The 24,011-nt window shown below is 29.2% G+C and overlaps 1 protein-coding gene across 4 annotated transcripts in view; it reads right to left on the bottom strand.

The window, feature by feature from the left end:
- LOC117180101 (surfeit locus protein 6 homolog) overlaps positions 1-12,044 on the bottom strand; it is a 78,895-nt gene extending 66,851 nt beyond the window's left edge. For 2 of the 4 annotated variants that reach the window (XM_033372423.1, XM_033372424.1), the window contains exons 1-2: positions 11,862-12,044; positions 9,510-9,563 (exon numbers count right to left, since the gene is read on the bottom strand). In XM_033372423.1, coding sequence (XP_033228314.1) covers positions 9,510-9,563; positions 11,862-11,979 — 172 coding nt within the window. In that variant the 5' untranslated portion in view covers positions 11,980-12,044. Of the gene's footprint in view, positions 1-9,509; positions 9,564-11,708; positions 11,808-11,861 lie in introns of those variants that run through there. The other 2 variants (XM_033372425.1, XM_033372426.1) reach the window with 2 other exon arrangements.
- Positions 12,045-24,011: the final 11,967 nt, after the last annotated feature.

The following is a 24,011-nucleotide window of genomic DNA, read 5'->3' as shown; positions in this document are numbered from 1 at the left end:
ATCTAGTCGGGAGTGGTGCTGACTGAAAACAGATGATTTGGAGCGATTCGCGCGCCATATGTTGGTCATTCTAAGGACTTATTGAACTACCCTCGTACATTCTCATCACGTATCTCGTGCTTCACACTCGAATTTGTATTTCAACTTGTATATTATTTCCAGAAATGTATATTATTACAATTCATAACATGCAACTGAATTTACTCATTTTCAATTTTACTTTTACGATATAAACGTAGCACATACGGTCTACAAATCAGCCTTACCTTTTTTAACTTCTAAAATAAATCCCTACCTCAGTGACCCACAAAACTTCGATTACGAGGGTTTGAGGGCGATTAGTTTCAACCAAGAGTCATAGCTGGTTAGTGTTTTATGCTGAGTTCAACCAACCTTCAGCAGCGTTGTGTGAGATGGGAGTTCATTTATCATTTTCACATTCCCGACCTACAGTGGGAAAAAATGACATTTTTGGTACAAAATAACGTACAGCCCACAAATGACTATTCAATTAGGTTTTCAATTTTTTATAAATAAACAAATATGACGAAAAAATGGCCATTTTATCTATTTGACGTTCACAGTGCTCGTCAATAACAGGAAAAGTGTTGAAATCGCCTAATTTTCATAAACTAATATTAGCTAAAGATGTTCCAATATTATATATTAAGCAACAACATTTTTTATAAAGAAATTATTTTCTGAAAAAATGTTTTCTATGATTTTCCATAATCATGCGGTTTTTCTAATTATATTGCAAGACATTTGAATGGAAATTAAGATATTAAACAAAAATTCTCTTAAGATTATAATTCTTTTATATTATTAACCAATTTTATGAACAAATGCAGTTATCAGGCATTTTTCGATAGAAAAATTCGTTTTTTTCGATGTACATTTTTTTTAATTCGGAACTTTATAATACTTTTAGCAAAATTTATAATTTGTTTATTAATCTTATGATCTTTTTAACTAATTTAATAAACAAATGCATTATTCGGGCATTTTTCGGCAGAAATATTCCATTTTTTCAATGCCAGTCTTTTCAAATGGGAACTTGATGAGAATTTCAGCAACATTCATGATAAGTTGATAAATTTGATTATTTCTTTAAACAAAATTTATAAACAAATGCATTAATCCATTTGTTTATTATATTTCTTTTTAAAAATATATATATAATTTATCAACCAATTATGAATTTCGCTGAAATCATCATAAACTTCCTAATTAATGACAAATCGAAAAAAAGGAATTTTTCCGTCGAAAAAATGCATTTTTACATTAAATTTGTTTATAATGTAAACAATTAAAATCACAAGAGAATTTTTAAAAAATAAAATTGTTTCGATTCCAATTTCTTGCAACATAACTTGAAAAAACGTGTATTTATGGAAAATCGTAGACAAAATTTGTTCAACAAATAATTTTTTGATAACAAATTTTTTTTGTATATTGTCTAATATTGGAATATCTTTAACTAATGCAATTTTATGCAACTTCAGTGATTTCAACCATTTTCCTGTTATTGACGAGCACCAGGAACGTCAAATAGAAACAAGGCCATATTTCGGTCATTTTTGTTTATTTATAAAAAACTAAAAAACCTCATTAAAAAATCAGGCTGGACAACTCTCTTAGAAATCTTATCAGCTTTTTTTCCAACTTTTTTTTATCAAAATCAGTGAAGATTTGTGGACTGTACGTTAGTCTGAACCAAACAAGTCATTTTTCTTCCCAACATGCGGCACTCCTTTAGGTACGAAACCAAAAACTCTTTTTTTAGAATAATCTTGTAGGGCATTAATAAAGAAAAATTTTTCTTCTCTTGACTTTTTTGCATATCGTGTATTATTTGGCTTAAAATGTTCATTTCACTGTGTTTATTGGAATTTTGTAAATGCTATAACTCTGGGAAATTTTGCTTTTATCCAAAAAAAGTCATTAGGATAAATTGTTTCCCTTTTCGAACACTATGGAATATCCGCAGAGAAAATTTTTGAATTTTGAAAAAAATGGTCTCAAAAATATTCAAAATGTGATCACTTTTTGAATTTTTATACAAAACGCCTGTCTAACGAACTCGACCTTCATTTTAAGATATTAAAATAATTTACTAAAGGAAAATCTAATCAGTCAATTATTTCGAAAATTATCGTGCTAACAAAAAACCCATCCACGGACGGACAGACAGATAGACAGACACATTCGTAAAAACCTGTTTTTCGAATTCAGGGGGTCTCAAAACGTCAATATTTGATCAAAACTGGGGTGGGGGGGGGGGGGCAAATTTTACACAAATCTAATACCTTCTCTGATGAGAATGTAATAATTCAAAGTCGAATTTAACCAACAGCCTTAAGCCGTTTTAACGGAGAAGGACTGAAAAAGTCTTCAGAAGATGCGTAACGTAGGATAAAGTGACAGTACTGCCATAATTTTATTTCAAACTGATTATACATTATTACAATTACATTTATTGTGCAGGAATAAAGAATAACTGCAGGAACACACAGGACGCCGTAACTACTGCGCGCGATCGGGTCGCCACGGACTTGCTTCTATACCGACTGAGTAAGAGTATCCATTTGTTTACATTGCTGGAATCTTCGCATACATATAATAGAGGCGCGTAACGATGTAATCATTCATACATTTTATAAACGATCTACATCGTCTTAGCCATTTTTCTAGAGAACGGCTCAAACAGCACCTGCGCAGTGCTATTTTTTACAGGAAAAAGTTTGAAACAAAAATTGGACTACTTCCAGAGATGCATGTTTTCATTATTACATGATTTTTTGACAAAATTGATAGATTCCGAGAAAACATCGATTACAGAAATACCTGTACAATAAAAACCTGTTTTTCTTTACAAGTAATTTTCTCGAAAATTTTCAAAAGACAAAAGATACTCTTTAACGGGTGCACCCCAACATTAGTAAGGAACATTTTATTGAAATGTTTACATTAACCAACTTATGCGCATTTTTCCTTCCCTTTCCAATTGTTTCTTTCACCTGTTGTATCTTTTATCTTTAGCAACTCAAAAGATGGTGTTCTCAAAATTACTACATATAATAGTGTAACAATAGTCTAAATCCTGTGTAAGAAATTGGCGTCAGAACTTGGAGGTAAGATAATAACTTATTCTGCTATAAACAACAATAAACAAAGTCACATTCTCAGCTTCTAATTATCCTTTAAGGCTGTAATAAAGCTAAATATTATTCTAAAAAATTAAATAACAAGATTGCTTCACTTCAACATTTCCATTATTTATTGTTGTCAAACTTTATAGTTTTACGTTGAAATGTGTTGGATCCTTAGTACCGTGACTAAAATCAATTTTTCGCACGCGAGGGGGTCGTCTCACATTTTTCGACGGCCACTCGCGTAGACGTAGATCCGTAGACGGTTTTACTGCTTGTAGCAGAATCTGCATTATTCGTTCTTCGTAGTGAATTTGTTAATGCGGTTCTGTAATATACATTCATGCAAACTCCTGTTAAGAAAAAACAAGAATCCAATGACCAAATTTAGACCACAACGAACAAACAAAAACAAAAAACTCCTGTTGTAATCTAAAAAAATAAAAAAAAATAAAACAATAATTTTCGGACAAAAATAAACGAGGAAAGAAAAATGAGAAGGCAGCCAACCACACACCCCCTTCCTTCTTTTTTTCTTTATTTCGTCTTTTATGTTTTTTTTTATCTTTAAATTACAATAAAATAACATTCAAAATAAAAATACACAAAAAATAAATAAAATTGCATTATCAACGTTTCGGTACTTGTACAGTACCCTTATTAAGACAAGAAAAATCTAATACTTATAAATTCATGGCACGCAAGAACCGGTGCTCTCTCTTTGATACCTGAGAATCGAATGAGGGTCAGTAGGCCAATCTATTCTAAACAGAATATAAATATCTGTCACAATTACATCAGAAATAGAGAAAAGAAAGAAAGAGCACCTGTTCTTAGGTGCTGTCAATTTCTACCTATTAATGCAATTTTTTAATCTATTTTTATTTTGAATGTTATTTTATTGTAATTTGATGATAATAAAAATAAAAAAGACGAAAGAAAGAAAAAGAGAAGGGGATGCGGTTGGCTGCCTTCTCATTTTTCTTTCCTCTTTTTTATTTTTGTCGGAAATTATTTTTTTTTTCAGGTTACAACAGGACTTTTTTGTTTTTTTGTTGTGGTCCAAATTTGGTCGTTGGATTCTTGTTTTTTTTTTTTAACAGGAGTTTGCATCAATTTTATTATTGGACGTTAAATAGGATTTTTAATTTAAATTTAATCTAATTTAAATTTCTTAAATTTTAATATACATTCAGAGGTATTATTATGCTACAGTACAAGTCCGATAACTTTTTAACTTCGAGGCTGTAGGGGCGGAAAATTCCAGGAATTGCGGACTTATCGGATGCCCCCTCTAGTAGCACGATATTATGTGTGCGCGTGCGTAAATCATGGGCGCAACTCATTAGCAAAGTAGGGCACGCAGTGGGAGAACCACAATTAGTGTGCATGCTGTGCGTTTGATGACGTTTTAAGGGAAGTGTACACTTATCGGACGGCAAGTTATCGGACTTCTACAGTACTTTAAAATACAAAGTGATTGAGAATATGAATGCGAAATTAATTTCAATTTTCTAAAGTTGCCGTCGTCATCTCGATATACGATGACTTTGTATTTCAAAATATCATAATTCAAACATGAACATTCGGCGACAAGCAGACTGAATGGAAAATTTACTTTCGTCACGGTACTAAAGATACAATACAGTTCAACGTAAAACTATACACTTTTTATTATTGTACGATTAAGCCCTTTCGGGGTAGGCGTGACTCACTCGGTGGGAAGGGGAGTAGTGTGAGAAAGGGGTTATAGAATTTTTAGAGTGATCTGGAATTCTCGTGTTATTTATTTAAATAACACGTTCGTTCTGCAGCACTGCTCCGATCCAGGTTACTAATCAATTTCTCTAATAATCACCTCAAGTGAAAATCCTCACAAAGTCGTCATGTGAGGTTCCCCACATGGGTCTATTAGTATCCAACGTCTTTTGTTTCAGGCGTCACTCACTTGACTGACACTCTTTTCTTTAACTATTTGTCACCATACTTTTCTGTTTTAACATACTCCACTAGCTTCCTTCACGTCCATGCATTTTTTCATACAAGCTCTGGTGTTTCTGTGGCTTCTTATGTCTCTTCTAACTAGGGCCTCATTCACACATTCTAACCATTCTTTCCGCAGTCTGTCTCTGGGCACGTTGCCATTTACTTTATCCAGATACACTTGTTTCGTTAGGCGTTCATCTAACATTCTCTTAACATGCCCGAACTATCTTAATCGATTTATTTTCCATGTGTCAACTAGTGTTTCATCTGCACCACATTCTTTGATAATTATTTCGTTACTCACTTTGTCCATCAGTTTTCCCGCATATTATGCGCAGGAATCTTACGTCAATCGCGTTAATTTTACTTTTGTCTTTTTCTTAATAGGTCCATGTTTTAAATATCATTGATTTTAATTATTTAATAATTATTATTAATTTATCGGTTTATAAGTCAAAAAGTCGCTGGTAAATAATGATCTAATTTTTTTAATAAAACTACAATAAATATTTATTTTTTATGCATTTTCCGATTAAATTTATTTAATTTCTCCCTCTGACTCCCTTTAAAAAGGTGTGAAGAACCCTACAGGTAATAAGAGCCATTCATATGTAGGAGGAGCTCCGAGGAGCGAGAAGAGTAGAGCCTTCGAATTGACTGGTGTCTATTGCTCTGTTGTATTCGTCCCTAAATCAAAGGCGACGCAAAACTCAAAATTGAATGATTTTTTCATTTTTTTAATACACTTTTTCTCCTACAAATTATTGTAAATTTTTATTTTCTTCTCTAAAAACCTGTTCTAAGGTAAGCAACTCGTGTCTTGTAAAAATTCCTGATGATGAAATTATATAGAAAATCCGGTACATGGTTTTAAATATTGTGATTTTACGGAAATTGACTCTGTTGTTAAATTCTTACATGACATTTTTAAAACATCAGAGTATGATAAAATTCATTATCATTCTTATCCAAATAAATTCCTAAAGTTTCGAACAAATACAATCATAACTTCTATTGCAGAATTGCATTTGAAAAATGAAATGCCATTTTACATGTTAATCTCCATAAGAGAGAAAAGAGAAATGCGTAGTCCTATTAATTAATTTTTTTCAAAACAAAAAATAGGCACTTTCTATTTTCATGTATCCTACAATGTTTTTCAGTTTAGTTTTAAAAATGTATTTTTTTGGACCATCCTAAAGTATATGCACATTCATGTGCTTCGTAGCGTACACGAGGTACGCAGTTTCTATCCGTCGCCGCCAGTTTTGTTTTTTCTTTTAAGACCCATCGCATATTGCAGCGATTCCCAAACTTTTTTCACTCTTTCTGGGGTGCGGTAGGTCCGCCAGCCTAAAATTTTTTTCATGATACTTAAACCCAAGGGGGGACACTTGACTGTCTGTGATGCGGGCGTCTACTGGCTTGCTGCGTTCGACCTTCCCATTGTTAGAAAAGCAGAGCCGATTAAGAAAAATGGAAAATTTAGTAAAATATTCATTAGCGAATATTAATAGGCAGCGTTAGATTTTCTGGATTATGACGAGAACATTAAGAAAAGATATAAAAAAATCGGGTAATAACTTTGAAAGTCATTGCACTTTTGTTACGCTGCAAAGTGGTCCAGTAATGTATTTTCTCGGTCAAATTTAGTGAAAATATTAACCGATTTTTATGAACTTTTTTCCATATTGCTAAATATATATCACGAAAATTGATTCAGCTCATTTAAATTTAATTGTGTCATATATTTATAACTTCAGTTATTGTAACAGGTCTCAATCTCAGAACAATGAAAGGCTTCCATGCTAGGTCAACAAAAGTAGTCACATGCTCACAGCGGGGAACCTGCCTTGGAGCCTACCGAGCTACCCGGCCCGGGGTGGCATCCCCCTACCGCCGGGTAGCCACCCTACCCAGGGTAGCAGTTTGGGAAACACTGAGTCATAGTGTATCAACTATATTACACTACGTTGGAGTGCCGTATCTCCATTTATGAATACATAGAGATACGACACTTTAAAGACGTAGAATATAATTGATACACTATGGCTATGGACATGTTTGTTAAGATCATTTTTTTCGGGACAGTCGAAAAATCATTGTTGCATTAATTTAAAAAGGGAACATGTAAAGCAATAATTTTTTAATCAAAATATAAGTGTTCAAAATGATGATCCTTCGTTAATGTAAAGAAAAAGTTCAAAATATTAATGCATTTTATCAGTTCAGTACGCAGGTAAAATACTAGTATTTCGAAATATAGGATTTTTATATATGAACTTTTTCCTATAAACAATGGAATTTTACAGACTTCGCATAAATTCCTGTTGATTTGTAAAGGAATTTCAAAAAATTCCTATTAGACTTAAACTTTCAGTAATTTGTTCATGTAAAATTACTGCACTGTATAGAAGTATGAAACGTGAAACCACAGAGTTTGGGTACAATATCATTGCTTTTCATAGTAGCTAAACCATAATTTTACATGGTCTAAAGTCCACCACCAAACCCTTTTCCAGTTCTCAACCTAACCGACGAGTTAGCAGTGTTTGGTTCTTTATTTGTTGCCAAAACATCCCACCAATCTTGTTGTGAGGTCTTTGAAAAGGTATAATAGTAGTATATACTATAGTATTAGTGAAAATCCGTGTGCCTATGCCAATGTGAGTATGCTACCAAGTAGACCGGCTGAAAGGGATTAAAAATCAAAATTTTTAATTTCTAAAATTTGGAAATTATCTACGAGAAGGTTAGAAGTTCAGAATCTACGGGTTTCGATTATTTCAGATATCTAACTTTCGCTTTTGGATGCTTAAAATTGGAATTAATATAACGCATCTTGTAAATGGAATGTGATACGCCAAAACAAACATTTTTTAATTCAACTTCAAAGTAGTATATTAATATATAAGTTATAATGATAAATATGTAGAATGAGATCATTCGTAAATTAAACAAAAGTGTTAATAATTTGAAGAAAATTCTAAAAAGGTAGTCGGTTGGTTTGGTTGCGGCCATGTACTGTAAATAATTCTGCCCGCCCGGTACGTGACGAATACAATAGAAACATTATATGACCGTCCCGTCAATTCTCTGTGCCATTCAGGTGCTAAAAACCAGCACAAACAGCCACTGAAACGGCACTGATTGCCCAGTGCTTTTTCATCGGCAATATAAAATTTGAAACATTTATAATTGTAAACCCCAATTCTTAAACCTTCAGCGCCCCTGGGTGCCATATGGCATCGCTGCGAACGCACTCATAATTATTTGTATCGCTCAAGTGTTTGCCCAGTGATGCCATATGGCATCATAGGGTAGTTCTGAAACGGGTGGCCGAGTCGTGACAAAACCTGGCACCTATTGTATTGATACCTAAGTCATCATTATGCTTGAGTTTCACGAAAATTTTGAGATAAAAAAAACCTTGGGCGCTGACGGGTTAAAATCATAATTTTCTAGTCTTAGTTAATCTTGTAGCTTCAAGAGTTTAATAATATGACGACTAGCCGGAAATCAAAGTAAATGCTACTCATCCCAAAATTCAGGACGACTAGCCTATTTTTATCATTTGGCTATTCGTCCTGAAAAGGAAGCATTTTATAAAATTTATCCTTTTAATTCAACTAAAATTACCAAAAATATTAGTCATATCGAAATTCGGTACAATTAGCCTATTTTCACCATTTAGCCAATAGTTCTGAAAAAATGCTAATAGTGCAATTATAGTTGATAAAATATAGTGATTTTCAGTCCTCGAGCCTCGCACTATTTTTCAGCCTTATCATAATTAAACTTTTATTTCAATATGATAGAAAGATCACACGGGTGTGATCTTACAATATTTCTGTGATCAGACACAAGGCCGCCTTTCCCCTTATCAGATATTGGAAAGGTTTGTGAGTGTGACTTAAATTATTTCCAGTAGCAAGTCCTATTTAAAAAAATTCTAAACTTTTTACCAATATATTCCTTATTTTCACAAAAAAAGTAAGACTTTTGGTGAATTTGTATTAATAACTGAAATAAATAAAGAAAAATATAAAATTTTCATAGTTTTTTCAAGATTCAAATGATAAAAGTAAGATCTAATCCAAGCGCGCGGAAATCATAGGAAGGTTTCGAACGAACTTGAGACTACGGTGACACAGAGCAAATATGTAAATTGATTTGGATGAGTTAAAGCTTAAAGGACTAGGGTTTCTAAAACCTAACTAGCCAAATGATGAGAATAGGCTAGTCGTCCCGAATTTTGGGACGAGATACTTCATTAATAATACACACATTTATAAACTATCTTGAACAAAATTAAATTGTAAGCTTGCCTTCTCTATTTCAGAGAAAAAAGCTAACATTGAAAATAGTTACCTATTTTTACATTTTGTGCCTGATTGTTTTCGTCTTTATCTTCCTCTCGAGACCCTAGAATTTTGAAAACAATTAATATTAAATAAACGTCGAACTTTCCTACCGATAGAAATTTCAGAGTATTCTCAATCGAAATAACCTGGCCGGTTTGAGACTATTTGCAGGTTCGATTTAAATTACTTAGTCTCAGAGATAGGGAGCTAACCCGACTAAGCTAACCCGACTCTCCCTTTATAAATTTTTCTTCACATTATTAACACTTTTTTAATAATTGATGAATTTTCTCATTATACTTATTTATAATTAAAACTTATATATTTATATAAAATTTTCAAGTTTAATTAAAAAATATTGTCTTTTTTGGCATATCTCATTCCATTTACGAGAAACGTTTTATTAAGGGGGGAGATACCTTCAGTAAGGGTAAAATCAATGAATTTTAATTAATTTATTTTAAGTTGTTAAAATAACTAGATCATTTATTAATTTTAACATATTTTTCTTACATTGTTAAAGCGTAAAAAAACATGTGATTTTTTTCTACAAAATGGCGACCCTGCAGAATATTTCTTCAAGCGTCTACTGCGAGGCATCGAAAACTGCTGTAACTGTCAAAAACTTTCCATTTATCTGATATAAAAAAGGCTTTTTTGTTCGATTACTTATGTGTTAAATAAAAGTTATTTCATAAACCGATAACTTTAAACTTTCAGGTATATCCTTCAGAGAGTACCATAAAGAGAAACCACAGCAAATTTCAGCCTAATCGGTCAATAACTTTTTAAGTTACAGCGCGAGCAGTTTTTGAATGGACAATTTCGAGATAATCACGTTTAAAGATTCGTTACGGTATAACTATTAGTTTCAGTAACTTGCCGATCAATTGGCGATTCCGGGTCCACGTAATAAATGTAGTAACGTAGTAATCAGCCGTCCCAGAATTTATGGGTCAAAAAAATATACAAACCTTTTGTGTAAGAAACATTGCTTCGACCCTGCTTAGTGACGGTATGCGGACTCTGAGATTTTTGACAATATCTCCATAAATATTTAATATTTTCCTTTTTAAAGTATATTAACATATTATACATTCCAAATATGAAAGAAAGAAAAATTTGTTTGAAATTCTAAAGGTATCTCCGCCCTTAAGGGCACGTGATACTTACAGTTTCCCCGGCTTTTTTCCACAAAAATAAAAATTTTTTAAAACTGAATTCGGAGATGCTATAAAATATTATAACGGACGTCCCCAGACTCTTTTTTGAGGGATAATAACAAAAAAAATTGTTGTGCTAAATAAAAATTTTATGCATATGCATGATTTTGAGGTTACGTCGTTTTTCATCTCTGCCTTTCCGATAATCTGAAAATTATTTATGAAATAAAATTTTTTGATTGCCTGCAAAAAGGATTAGTTCCGGGAGAATAGTTACTATGTTTATTTGTAAGTCCAAAGTTTTCGGCCAATAATATTTTATAGTTTGGAAGTAAAGCTCGGGTGAATTGTAACACACATAACCTCGAAATATACACGCACGTTGTTAGCAATATCCAAAAATTTTTGATAAAAAAAAACACAAAAAAGTGTGTGGGGACATCCGTTAGGATTTTCGCTATCATTTCCCAGATTTTGAAGGAAAAATATTTCTTATCCTAGGGAAAAAGCCGGGGGAATCTAACACTGAAAAAATCGATACTGTTTCCTAAGCGCTATGCAAATTAATCAAGTTTTGCTAAATTAAAACTTTTTTGAATTAGCCTACAAAAAAAATGTGTGAGGACGTCCGTTAGCATGTTCGCTATCATTCCCTAAATTTTTAAGACAAAATATTTATTATTCTAGAAAAAAGCCGAGGGAACCTAAAACTAGTAAAATCGACAATTTTCTAAGTATCACATGCCCTTAATTCCAATAAAAAAGTTAGATACCTGAAATCATCGAAACCCGTAGATTCCAAATGATTATGTTTTAGGCTGTTAACTATGAAATTAAAAAAATCTGTTCCTAAATTTTAATACGAAAGTTTAAAAAAAGGACCCTTGAGTGTCGGCTACTCTATTGAGATAGCCTCTCTGCTTGTTATTTATGATCGAATTCTCATTTCAATTTCAGCCTCACTGTTTGTTATTTAAGATCGCATTTTTATTTCCATTACGAAAAGGGCAGTTTAAAGCCTTCAAAATATTTGAACGAGCTACCTGAACCTTCAAATATGTTAGTGTCCACGGAGAATTTCTCAGAGCTTCTCAGAGCCTTAAGAATCTTTACCATATATTCTTGACATTTCTATCGGTAGTGTTCTTACGCTATATGAGATTGAGGTTATCTCACTCAATCGAAACGCGCCTTACCTTCATCCATTATCGTAAAAGGCATTTTCGAGAAAACATCTGAAATATATTTTTCCTCCTCCGCCAATATTTGTCGTACTACCTTCGAATTAAATGTGCTTGACATTTTAAATTGCATGTTTTAATAAACGCAAGTGTAACAACCGCGATAACTTCTTTGCAGTTCACTTTACCTTACCCAGCCCCCATGATCCAACAAAGCATGGTCCCGCCAATTCGATTCTCAAATACGGTCGACTTGGAGTGACCCGACGCCCCCCACCATACTCGCTGCATTGGTGCGAACTAATTAATATCAATATTTCTTATTTCATGCAATTGAATTAATATTTCTTGCAATTGTTATCATTGAAAGGAAAGAAAAGTAACACATTTTTAGCTAAACGTGTCTGTCATACTGTGATATGGCGATCTGAAAGTATTCTCAAAAAGCTAACGATGAAAGTAACGAAGAAAGTCGTCGATTTGAATGTTTATGAAGATTTTCTTACTTCTATGATATTTTAGGTTAATACAGTGAAACTCTTCTATAGCTCCGATTTCGGGGTTGATCTTGGATGGCAACTAACTCATTATAGCATGCTCCGCTTTTGTTTGTTCACGCATGACTGCCCATCCAGGCTCGGTCAACTACATGGGAAATAAATAGCGAAATTCAACGCCATCTGCGATGGGCAGGAGACCTACGGAAGCATGCATGTGTTCGCAATATATGTGCATGGTCCTTCCTTAGATATGTTGCCTAGTAAAATAATTGAAGAAAAAAGGATGAATGAAGACAAAATTAAGGAAACAAGAAACGCAAAAAAAGAAATTAAAGATGATTATCATTCAATTTCTCATTTTATGTTTCTCATATACTTAATTTTGCTTTTATTTTTGTAGTTTAAGGAGAAAAAGTTGACTGTGAGACGAGTCAGGATGTGCATACGTATGAATTTTTATTTGTTCTAAAGCAGAGTTGACTTGTGATATAAAGTTTTTTTAATATGTTATAATCACACCAGCTTGCGGTTTCAAGAAATCCTTTTCATTAAAGTGATAAAGACACACGAACAACCGCTTTGAGGCAGTGATCCCAGATTCGAAACGAGGTTCACTCCAATACTATCACAGGTCTATGTCCATGTGAGTATAGTTGGAGACGATGTGCATTTTTGGGTTGCGCGCGCAACCCATTTCTCCTCGTCTGAATTTGAAAACTCGAAGGTGCACGATTGCCGGTCGGAACACTTCGGCTGTTCTATTCGTATCTATATCTGCTTTAAAATAAAATCAAGAGATTGGGATTTTAATATTTCCAGATTTCGAAGCTGGTGATTCTCATGATTTGAATGCTTCGCGCGCCTCTTTATATGCGTATATTTTGAGGTTACGTTACTTCAAGTATAAAATATAAATGATATAAATATTAATACTATTATATACAAATATATGCACATATTATTAATGATAATATTATAATTTTGTTATATTATAATAGTCTTATTTATACCTCGATCCGCATTTGAAAGAAATTAAAGAGATTGGCGATTTTGGAAATCATCTCGTTTGGATAAAAACTCAAATATTTGGTTGAAAAATTAATTATTTTGTTGAAATGTAACTATTTTGTAAAAAAGTCTACTTTTCTATCAAAAGTTCAACTAGTTTGTTTAAATTTATTTATTTTTTATATGAAGGTTGTTAAAAATTCATTTTTCCTGTTAAAAATTATTTATCTTTATCTGAAAATATAACTATTATAGGATTAATTAAAACTTAATCGTATGTATTGTTTAAGTTGAAAAATCGTTTTTTTTGTATAGAACATTAATCTTCTTGGTAGAAAATTCACCTTTTCCCTTGAAAATTAAATTTTTTTTAAAAATTCGTTTTTTTTCTTGTTCAATTCAATTTTTTATCACATTTTTTATCTGGAAATTGAACTATTTAATTTTTGGTTGAAATTTTATCGTATACATTGTATTAGTTAAAACACCAATTATTTGATAGAAAATTAATTTATGTGTTTTCGATTATGATTTTTTTTTAATTGAAAGAATTTTTAAATAAAATTTTTTAATTGAATTTAAGGTATTCAAAATTGAAAAATAATTGATTTTACAAGAGGATTTTGAATCCGTCAAAATTAAAGAATTAAAAGATATTAGTTTTTAAAATTATTTTCAATGATGACTTCAAATATTATTTCAGTCTAAAAGTTTTTTATTTTTTACCCATTCAATTTGAAAAATTTTAATTAAAAAAAGAAATTTTCGTTAATTATTAGCAATATTTGACCGTTCATTTAAAACAATCCATTATAAACAAATATTAAAAACTATACAAATTTTAACAGAAATTGTAATTTTAAGTGGTAATTTTAAGTGAGTATTTGGAAAGATTTAAAAAATAAAGAAAAATAAAGAATCAGGACAATTTTAAGGCAATTTTTGTATTTTGCAGTTTTTTAATGTTAGGGAAAAAATCGAATTAATAAAATACATCTATTTTCAACCCAAGAGTTTAATTTTTAACAAAATTAATTAATTTTCGATCAAATAATTGATGTTTTAACTAATACAATGTACAGGATAAAGTTTCAACCAAAAATGGAATAGTTCAATTTCCAAATATAAACGATCATTTTTTCATCAATCCTAGAATAGTTTCATTTTCAGATAAAGAAAAATAATTTTTAACAGAAAAAATTAATTTTCAACCAAGTTGTTAAATTGTCAACCAATAAGATAAATTTTTGACCAAGAAAATTAATGATCTACAAAAAAGACAAATATTAAACAAAATACAAGAATTTTCAACGAAATTATTTAATTCAAATATAAATATAAATTTAAATTAAAGAGTTAAACTTTCAACGAAATAGTAAACATTTTCAACCATAATTATAAAACGTTGTTAAAAAAAGCGTATTTTTTTTACAAAGCAGTTCAACTCTTGACCAAAAATGATATATTTTCGACCAAAAAGATTAAATTCCTACCAAACAAGGTCAATTTCCAACAAAATACATGAACTTTCAACGAAATTATTTAATTTCAAAGACAAAAAGAGTATTATCTACAAAAAAGCTGAATTTTAAACCCAAAAATATGATTTTTCAACAAAAATTTTAATTCTCGACCAAATAGTTTAATTTTCTATCAAATTCTTGACTTTTAACGCCCAAAAGATGCATTTTTCACAAAACAGTAAAATTTTAACAAAAAAGTTAATTTGAAGGCAAATAGTTGAATTTTCAAGTATAATTATGAATGCTTAATAAAAAAAAACTAATTTTTATACTAAGTAGTTCAACTTTAAGTGAATAATCAAATTTTCCAGCCAAAAATTATTCTTTTAATTTTTAACAATATAGTTGCATTTACAACATAATAATAGACTTTGCAACCAAAAAATATTTACAGCTGATATTTCAACAGAAAAGTTTAATTTTTAACCAAAAAGTATAAATTTTCCATAAAACAATTTAATTTCTACGAAGAAAGACAAATTTTTAACAACACTAGAAGCTGTTACGCGCGCGACCAACTACTTTCAGTGTAATGATTCTATTTGGAAATTAAGTTCAAGAAAATACCACGATAATTTTTACTTTAATAACTTCTATTTATACACGACTTCGCATGGGTACCATATACGACGAAAGACCGGGTTGTGTACTCGAATTTTGAAAAGCCGACTTAACTCGGGATGTGGTTTTCTGCAGTTTTCTTCTCATCGTACCAAATGTTTAGGCGAATGCAAGTACTTCGAGCAAACTCGTATGTAGCTGCATTGCAACTAAATCTTAGTAAAAAAATGACCCTATCTCTTAGAAAATAGCGAAATTCTAAACGTTTTATGAAACTTCTTGCAGTAATTAATAATTAATAATTCTGGTAAATTAAACAAATAACCTAGAAAAGAGGCATCACAAAGACAATCTTAGTTAACTTCGTAAACAAATTTAAATAATACCCAACTCTCAATATGTTTATGAAAATTGTTTGAATAATTAATAATTATTATAAGTTTACAAAGTAACGTGGAAAATGATCATCGAAAGACATTCTTAGTTCATTCCTTATACAAATTATGCTTCTTCCTTGAAAAATAGCCAAGCTGTAAATATGTGGATAAACATTTTTTAAATAATTAATAGTTGTAGATTTTCAAAGCATCAGAGAAAAAAATCATGGAAAAGATATTCTTAGTTAATTATGGTAAAAAGTGAAGCCTACTCGTAGAAAGAGAAGCAAACTCTTAATTTTTTATTTAAAATTGTTTAAATAATGAATAGTTCTTGTGAATTTACAAAGCAATTTAGAAAAGAGTCATCTGATAGACGTTCTTACTTGACTCTGTGAACAAATTGACCTTAAATTTACAAAGCAACATAGAAAAGAGTTAGTTGACTTTGTGAACAAATTGACTCCTAGAAAAAAGGGCAAACACTTATTTTTTTAATTAAAATTGTTTAAATAATTAATAGTTCTTGTAAATTTTCAAAGCAACATACAACAAAGTCACCGGATAAACTTTCCTAGTAGACTCCGTAAACAAGTTGACTCGTGGAAAAAAGGGCAAACTCTTAATTTTATTTAAAAAAATGGTTTAAATAATTAATATTTCTTGTGGATTCACAAAGCAACATAGAAAAAAGTTATCGGATAGATATTCTTAGTTTAGTTCGAACACACATTGATTCGCAGGATGAAGGCCAAACTTTAAATTTTTAAATTAAAATTGTTTAAATAATTAATAGTTCTTGTAAATTTGCAAAATAATATGGAAAAAGTCATCCGATAGAAATTCTTAGTTGTCTCCGTAAACACATTTACTTGTAGAAATCGTAAAAAAAAGTCACGTTTAGTTTTTTGATCGAAATTGTTTAAATAATTATGAATTCTTTTAAAATTGCAAAGCAACATAGAAAAGAGTGATTTGACTCCGTGAACAAATTCTCTCGTAGAAAAAAGTTAAACTCTTAATTTTTAATTAAAAATTGTTTAAATAATTAATAGTTCTTGTAAATTTACAACGCGACATAATGAATTAAACTTATTATTTAAAGAAGAGCCATTTATGAAAATTGTTTTAATAATTAAAGTGTTTGAAGATTAAATAAATACTAAAAGCCATAAATGAGCTCCACTCGAATTCGGCACGATTGCTGCAATTTAATCGTTAGGAATGTTTACATCCAATAATGTAAACTGATACCTCGAACGCGAGCTCGAACGAGCCTGTTTCACTTTTCTATCACTGTATGGGAAGCTGCAAACTGCTTACAGCTGTAGGAAATACATGTTTTTTTTAACCAAAAATGGTATAGATTAATTTTCAGTTTCAAAAATGTATTTTCAACAACACATAAAACATATTTTCATCAGAATAGTTAAATTTTCAACGAAAGAGATGAATCTTCAAAGAAAAAAATAAATAAATTTTAACAAAGTAGTTGAACTTTTTACAAAATAAATATCAAAAAATTGTCCAAGTTTTTCTTTAGTGTGTGATAATGTTTAAACTAAAATAAAAAGGTAAATATTTGTATTAAAAATCTATCTGTGTTACCTATCTATAAATATTTATATTAATAGTTTCAAAGAAAAACACTTTAAAGAAATATATGGATAATTTTTTGACAACACACCATATTGTTTTCTCAAACAGATGTAGTCATTATTTACTTTGTAAAATATAAGCAAAGATCTTTATAAAAATATATAATTCTTTGGGAATTGGTTAAGTTTTGAAAATTTATATCATTCAACTATTATTACTATGAAATTAGAATTTAAAAAATCTTAATTACACCTGTTAGCAAAAAATAAATAAAACTTCGAAATGTATTTTTACAATTTCGCGGAAAAAAAAGTTTTGGCAATGTTGTAAATACATAAATTTTTACATGTATTGTCAAAAAATTATCGAAGTAGAATACAGAACCTGCAGTTGACCCATTAATAAACTACAAACGTTGTAAACTTAAATTACTAAATTGGAAGGAAGGTTATGTAATGAAAGAAAAACAACAATTTTGAGCCGTACGTATAAATAAATATATTGGATCGGTGGAAAAAGCCTGAAAGGCATAAAAAACTACCGAAAAGGACCTACAAAAAAATTTGTGAATAAAGAAATAAAAAGAAGTGACTCTCGCCTCTAACAAACTAAAAATAAATAAAATCATTTCATATAATATAAACATAAACAGTTAAAACACAAATTATTTGATAGAAAATTAATTTATTTTGTTTAAAAGTAAACTTTTGGGTTGAAAATTGATATATTTGGTTAATTAGATTTTTTTCCTAACATTAAAAAAACTGCAAAATAAAAAAATTGCCTTAAAATCGACCTGATTCTTTATTTTTTTTTAATTACTCACTTAAAACTAATTTTTCAAAATAAAAAGTTATTTTCAATTTTCTTAGCAATCACAACAATTTGTGTTACTCTTTTGAAATATTTTACAATTCTCACAAGGCTTCATTTTTTTATCTGCAAAAATCTACATCGTGTTTCAAATTATATGAAATAATTTCAAGTTTTAAATAAATCTTGAAACATTGATTAAATTAAAATTATAGCGTTCAAAGTTAAAATTTAGCACATTACAATTTTAACAATTCAAGGCATTCTGTTCGGAACCATTCGGTTCAAATTTGTATAATTTTTAATAGTTGTTTATAATGGATTGTTTTAAATAAACGGTCAAATATTGCAAATAATTAACGAAATTTTCTTTTTTTAATTAAAAAATGTCAAATTGAATTGGTTAAAAATAAAAAAATCTTAGACTGAAATAATATTTGAAGTCATAATTGAAAATAATTTTAAAAACTAATATCTTTTAATTCTTTAATTTTGACGGATTCAGAATCATTTTGTAGAATCAATTGATTTCAATTTCGAATACCTTAAATTCAATAAAAAAAACTCGATTTAAAAATTCTTTCAATTAAAAAAAAATCATAATCGAAAACACATCAATTAATTTTCTATCAAATAATTGGTGTTTTAACTGATACAATGTACAGGATAAAATTTAAAACAAAAATTAAATAATTCATTTTCCAGATAAAAACTCAACAAAATTGTTAAATTTTCAAGGGAAAAGGTGAATTTTCTACCAAGAAGATTATTGTTCTATAAAAAAAAAAAAAAAACGATTTTTCAACTTAACCAATATATACGATTAAGTTTTATTTAATCCTATAATAGTAATATTTTCAGATAAAGATAAATAATTTTTAACAGGAAAAATGAATTTTCAACAAAGTTTTTAAATTGTCGACCAATAAGATGAATTTTCGACCAAGAAAATTAATGATCTGCCAAAAAAAACAACAAATTTTAAACAAAATACATGAATTTTAAACAAAATTATTCAATTTTAAAGTCAAAAAGGCAAATTATCTACAAAAAGTTGAATTTTTTAAGCGAAATATATGAGTTTTCAATCAAAGAGTTAAACCTTCAACCAAGTAGTTAAATTTGTTAAATTTTCAGTTTAAAAAATGTATTTTCAACGAAAGAGATGAACTTTAAAATAAAAAATAAATAAATTTGAACAAAGCAGTTGAAATTTTGATAGAAAAGTGGACTTTTTTTACAAAATAATTACATTTTCAACAAAATAATTAATTTTTCAACCAAATAATTGAGTTTTTATCCAAACGAGATGAATTCCAAAATCGCCAATTTCTTTCAAATGCGGATCAAGATATAAATAAGATTATTATAATATAACAAAAGTATAATATTATCATTAATAGTATGTGCATATATTTATATATAATAGTATTAATATTTATATCATTTATATTTTATACTTGAAGTAACGTAACCTCAAAATATACGCATATAAAGAGGCGCGCGAAGCATTCAACTCATGAGAATCGCCAGCATCGAGCACCGTCTCCTACTATATTCACACGATAATAGCCCTGTCATAGCATTATTTACATTTGCTGACATGTGTCGTCTTCAAAAAAATGTTTAAAAATCCGAAAAAATCACGGAAGATGATGTTCCAGGAGCAAAATTAGTGCACAAATCGGTGTAAGAGCGCAGTGTTAAACTGCTTAAACGATGGATAAAATATAGGAAACAATCTTTAAAAGGAAAAAAAGAGTAATTCAGTAGAAAGATTAGTTGAGGTTGTGTTTGGCAGGTATTAATATTTTCTTTCTTTGCTAACATTTGCTTACATATTAAATGAAGCATTGTTATCGGAGTTTCGAACCTCCTAAATTTTTTGATCAAAATAAAATCCATTTAATACTTTCACTTGAGAACGCAAAACTATTATATTTATGTATTTATAACCAGTTTATATGAAAAAAGGAAAATTTGTTAGTACATTTCTTATACCAGGTAATCACTAACAAATGGCTTTTTATTGTCTAAACTTAAAAAAGAGAAGTAGAAAATATAATATTGTGTTGTTTTATATTTTTATGAATATTAAATATTTACTCACACAAAGTTCTGAACTGCAAATCTTGTATAAAAGAAAATATTTATACCTGCCATACAAAACCTCAACTAACCTTTCCACTAAATCACGTTTTTTTCCTTTTAATGGTGGTTTTCTACATTTAGGACATCGTTTCAGCTGCTCAATACTGTGCTCTTCCACTAATTCGTGTACTAATTTTGCACCTGGAACATTATCTTCCGTGAGTTTCGCCGAATTTTTAAGCATTTTTTAGAATATGACAGATGCCAACCGATGGCAATAATGGCCTTGGTCGCCGCACTTTTTGCACGTTTTTCACCGTTTTTTTAAAATAGACTTAAAAATGTTCTACCTTAAAAATCTCTGCTAGTTACGAATTAGTTTTTTGTTGTTTTTATTAAAAATATTTTCTATACATTTCGACACAAAACTGTTCGAAAAATACGGAAATAACGATGGCCATATAACGGAATTTTCAAGAGTTTCACCACTCGGTTTTTAAGTATACACCATATTACAAAACATTAATAACGATTTCAAAATGTTTCAAGGATTTAAAAATATTTAAAAGGATTTTGAACATTTTATAAAGGCGTGTTTATCAGATTTTAAATATTTCATAACAATTTCACAAAGATGTTTAAACTTTTGAAAGATGCAAAAGGTTTCAAAGATTTTGAAAAGGTTACAGCTCACCAGATTTCAAAGATTTTAACTCATTTGGAAGATTTGTAAAGGTTTCAAAACATTTGAGAAAATTTTTTTTACTAATTATAGATTTCAAATAATTCAATGATTTCAACAAATAAGAAAGACTTCGCAAACAAAGATTTAAGAAAAATTTCCCAAAGAAACCACATCCCAAGAATTTTTGTGAACACACTCTAATATTGTGTTACATTTCTTTTAATTCGTAACTATTTATTTATTTGAAAGGCGCGGTGAATCCTGGGGAACATAACCTTTTTTCAGAATTTGGTTACACGTATATTTTGCGCACGTCTTCTGAGTCTCGAAGCCTTTGGCCAATCAGCGCAAGATTTCGAGCGCGGGAGATTTGGAAACTGAATTAAAATCTCCTATATAGTACTTTTTCGCATTACACAATTGCAAAACGGGTTGCATTGTAGGACAGAGTTTATATAATTATATTTCCTATGACTACATAGTAAACGTCCTTACTATATAATATTAATTCTATTATAATGCACCCTGATTATAATTCTCTTTTCAAATTTTCATCTCCTAACTCAAAATTTTAATTATTTTTTAGAATTCCTGTTCCCAGATCTGAATTATAGTTTTTTTCAAAACATCTCTCATCCAATTCAGAAATACATACAATTGATTTGAAAATTTTCCTGTTCCAATTCAAAATTCAAGATGAAAATAGAAAATTCAAACATTTAAATCTGAAAATGATTTATTTGAGGTGAAAATCTTTTGAATTTTAAACTTTTAAAACTGAAGCTTGTCAAATTTTTAATTCAGAAATATTTCATTTAAACGCTCAATAACTCATACTTATAAAATACAAACTTTTAACACCTTTCAATTTTACCATTTTTTTTTTATCAAATTATGTTAAAATACGAACTTACACATTTTTATGACTTTAACTAAAAACTTTTTGAAATAAAAGTTAAATTATTTTTATTTTAAGTTGTTCCAGATTAATATTTTTGCATTGTTATTTATAGATAAAAATTTTAATTTACTAATTAAAAATGTTAGAAATTAACTTACTATCAAAATAATTTAATTTTTAACTAAAAAAAAGAGAAAAACAAATTTCCAATGAAATATTTACATTTTCAACCAGAAAGATGAATTTTTTAACTGAAATAAATAATCATCAGCCAAAAACTGGAATTTTTGTATTGAATTCTAAGCCCAAAAAAATTAAATACAAAAAAAGTTTTCATTTTCAAACAAATAGTTACATTTTCAACTAAAATGATGAATCCTCAGCAAAAAAAAAAGTTTAAATTGAAAATTAAAAACTGTTACTCATCCAAAAATATATAAATTTTACACAATAGTTGACTTTTCAGTCAATAAAGATTTTTTTTAAATTGTTGAATTTCAAAGCCAAAAAGATGATTTTTTTACAAGACATTGTAAAGTTTTTTAAACGGAATAGTTCAAAGACTTCTGGTTAAAAAATTGAAACCAAAGCTATTATTTTCAATGCTTTGAATCGAAGAATAAATCAATACATTTTTAAATTTTTAGGGCTAAATCATTCTGATCAATAAAAATGGATTAATTACAATTCTTTTTTAATTTGAAACTTTTTAAATTATAAATTGAATTCTTTTATTTTAAGTCGCTTTATATTATTAATTTTTACATTTTTATTTATAAATCCAAACTCAAAATTTTATTGACGAATTGACAATCTTGAAAATCGAACTGTCTAACAAAACATTTTAATTTTCAACTGAAAAAAATAGCTTTGGTTTATATTTGTTAACCAGAAGTTTTTGAACTATTCAGTTTAAAAAAAAGTTTACACTGTTTTAATTAAAAATTAAATTTTTTTGTTGTTAAAGATACATAATTTTAGTTGAAAATGTAACTATTTGTTTGAAAATGAAAGTTTTTTTTTAAATATTTTTTCGGGCTTAAAATTTAATTGTTTTGTAACAAATTTCTTTTCTGGTTTGAAAATTCATCTGCTTTGGGAGAAATTTCATCTTTTATGTATAAAAACTTAACAATCTGACTAAAAATCTATTTGTCTTGATTGAGAATTTACTAATTTCTCTATAAAATTAGTCTTTTTTTGTTGAATTAATTTTTTGTTCTTGTTTTAGAATACAGAATTTTTAAATTAAAATTTCAACTGCTTCGCTAAAATTTAAACTTATTTGTAAAAAGTCCAGTTTTTGGTTGAAGATTATTGATTTCAGTTAAAAAATTAATCTTTCTGGTTGAAAATGTAACTATTTTGTTGCAAATTTGTTTTTCTCTTTTTTTTTTAGTTAAAAATTCAATTATTTTGATAGTATGTTAATTTCTTATATTTTCAATGAGTAAACTCAAATTTTTATCCATAAATAACAATGCAAAAATAATAATCTAGAACAACGTAAAATAAAAATAATTTTACTTTTATTTTAAAAAGTTTTTAGTTAAAAAATTTGTTTAATCGTTCAGTTTTTAATGTTACGAACTGAAAATAATAAAAATAAAAATAATAAAATATATTAGACGTTTATTGTACTTACAGTGAAGGCTTTAAAAAAACGAAGTGTATTTTCCTTCTTCGGCGTGTAACTTCGTCCGCAACCCGAAACTTGACACCTCATGGCTTAGAACACATTTCTGGCACTTGCATCAAAACAAACAAACAGAAACTCTCAACTTACGTCAATTTGATAAACTTTCTCACTCGCACACTTTTCCATGCATATGAAGAGGACAATTGCGCACCTGCGCACTCAAATCTAAGATCTTCCTGTAATGTGCGTATCACTTACGGTAATGTTTCTATTGCCAAGTGGGGGAACGGAGTTAGGTCTCCTTATTATTCCTTCGTGATAGAGATATAAACAGAACCGCCCAAGTGTTGCGACCAGCAATCGTGCATAAACATATGTTATAATAGTTACTTAATTTTAGCGTTTCAGAAACAAAATTGAAGGTATTATAATTGACAATATACTATTTTTTTGTTTCTAAAGAAATCT

This window comes from Belonocnema kinseyi, chromosome 9, assembly GCF_010883055.1.
Source record: "Belonocnema kinseyi isolate 2016_QV_RU_SX_M_011 chromosome 9, B_treatae_v1, whole genome shotgun sequence".
Lineage (NCBI taxonomy): Eukaryota > Metazoa > Arthropoda > Insecta > Hymenoptera > Cynipidae > Belonocnema > Belonocnema kinseyi.
Note: the sequence above shows the minus strand (reverse complement) of the source record. Positions and strands in the feature narration are given on the sequence as shown.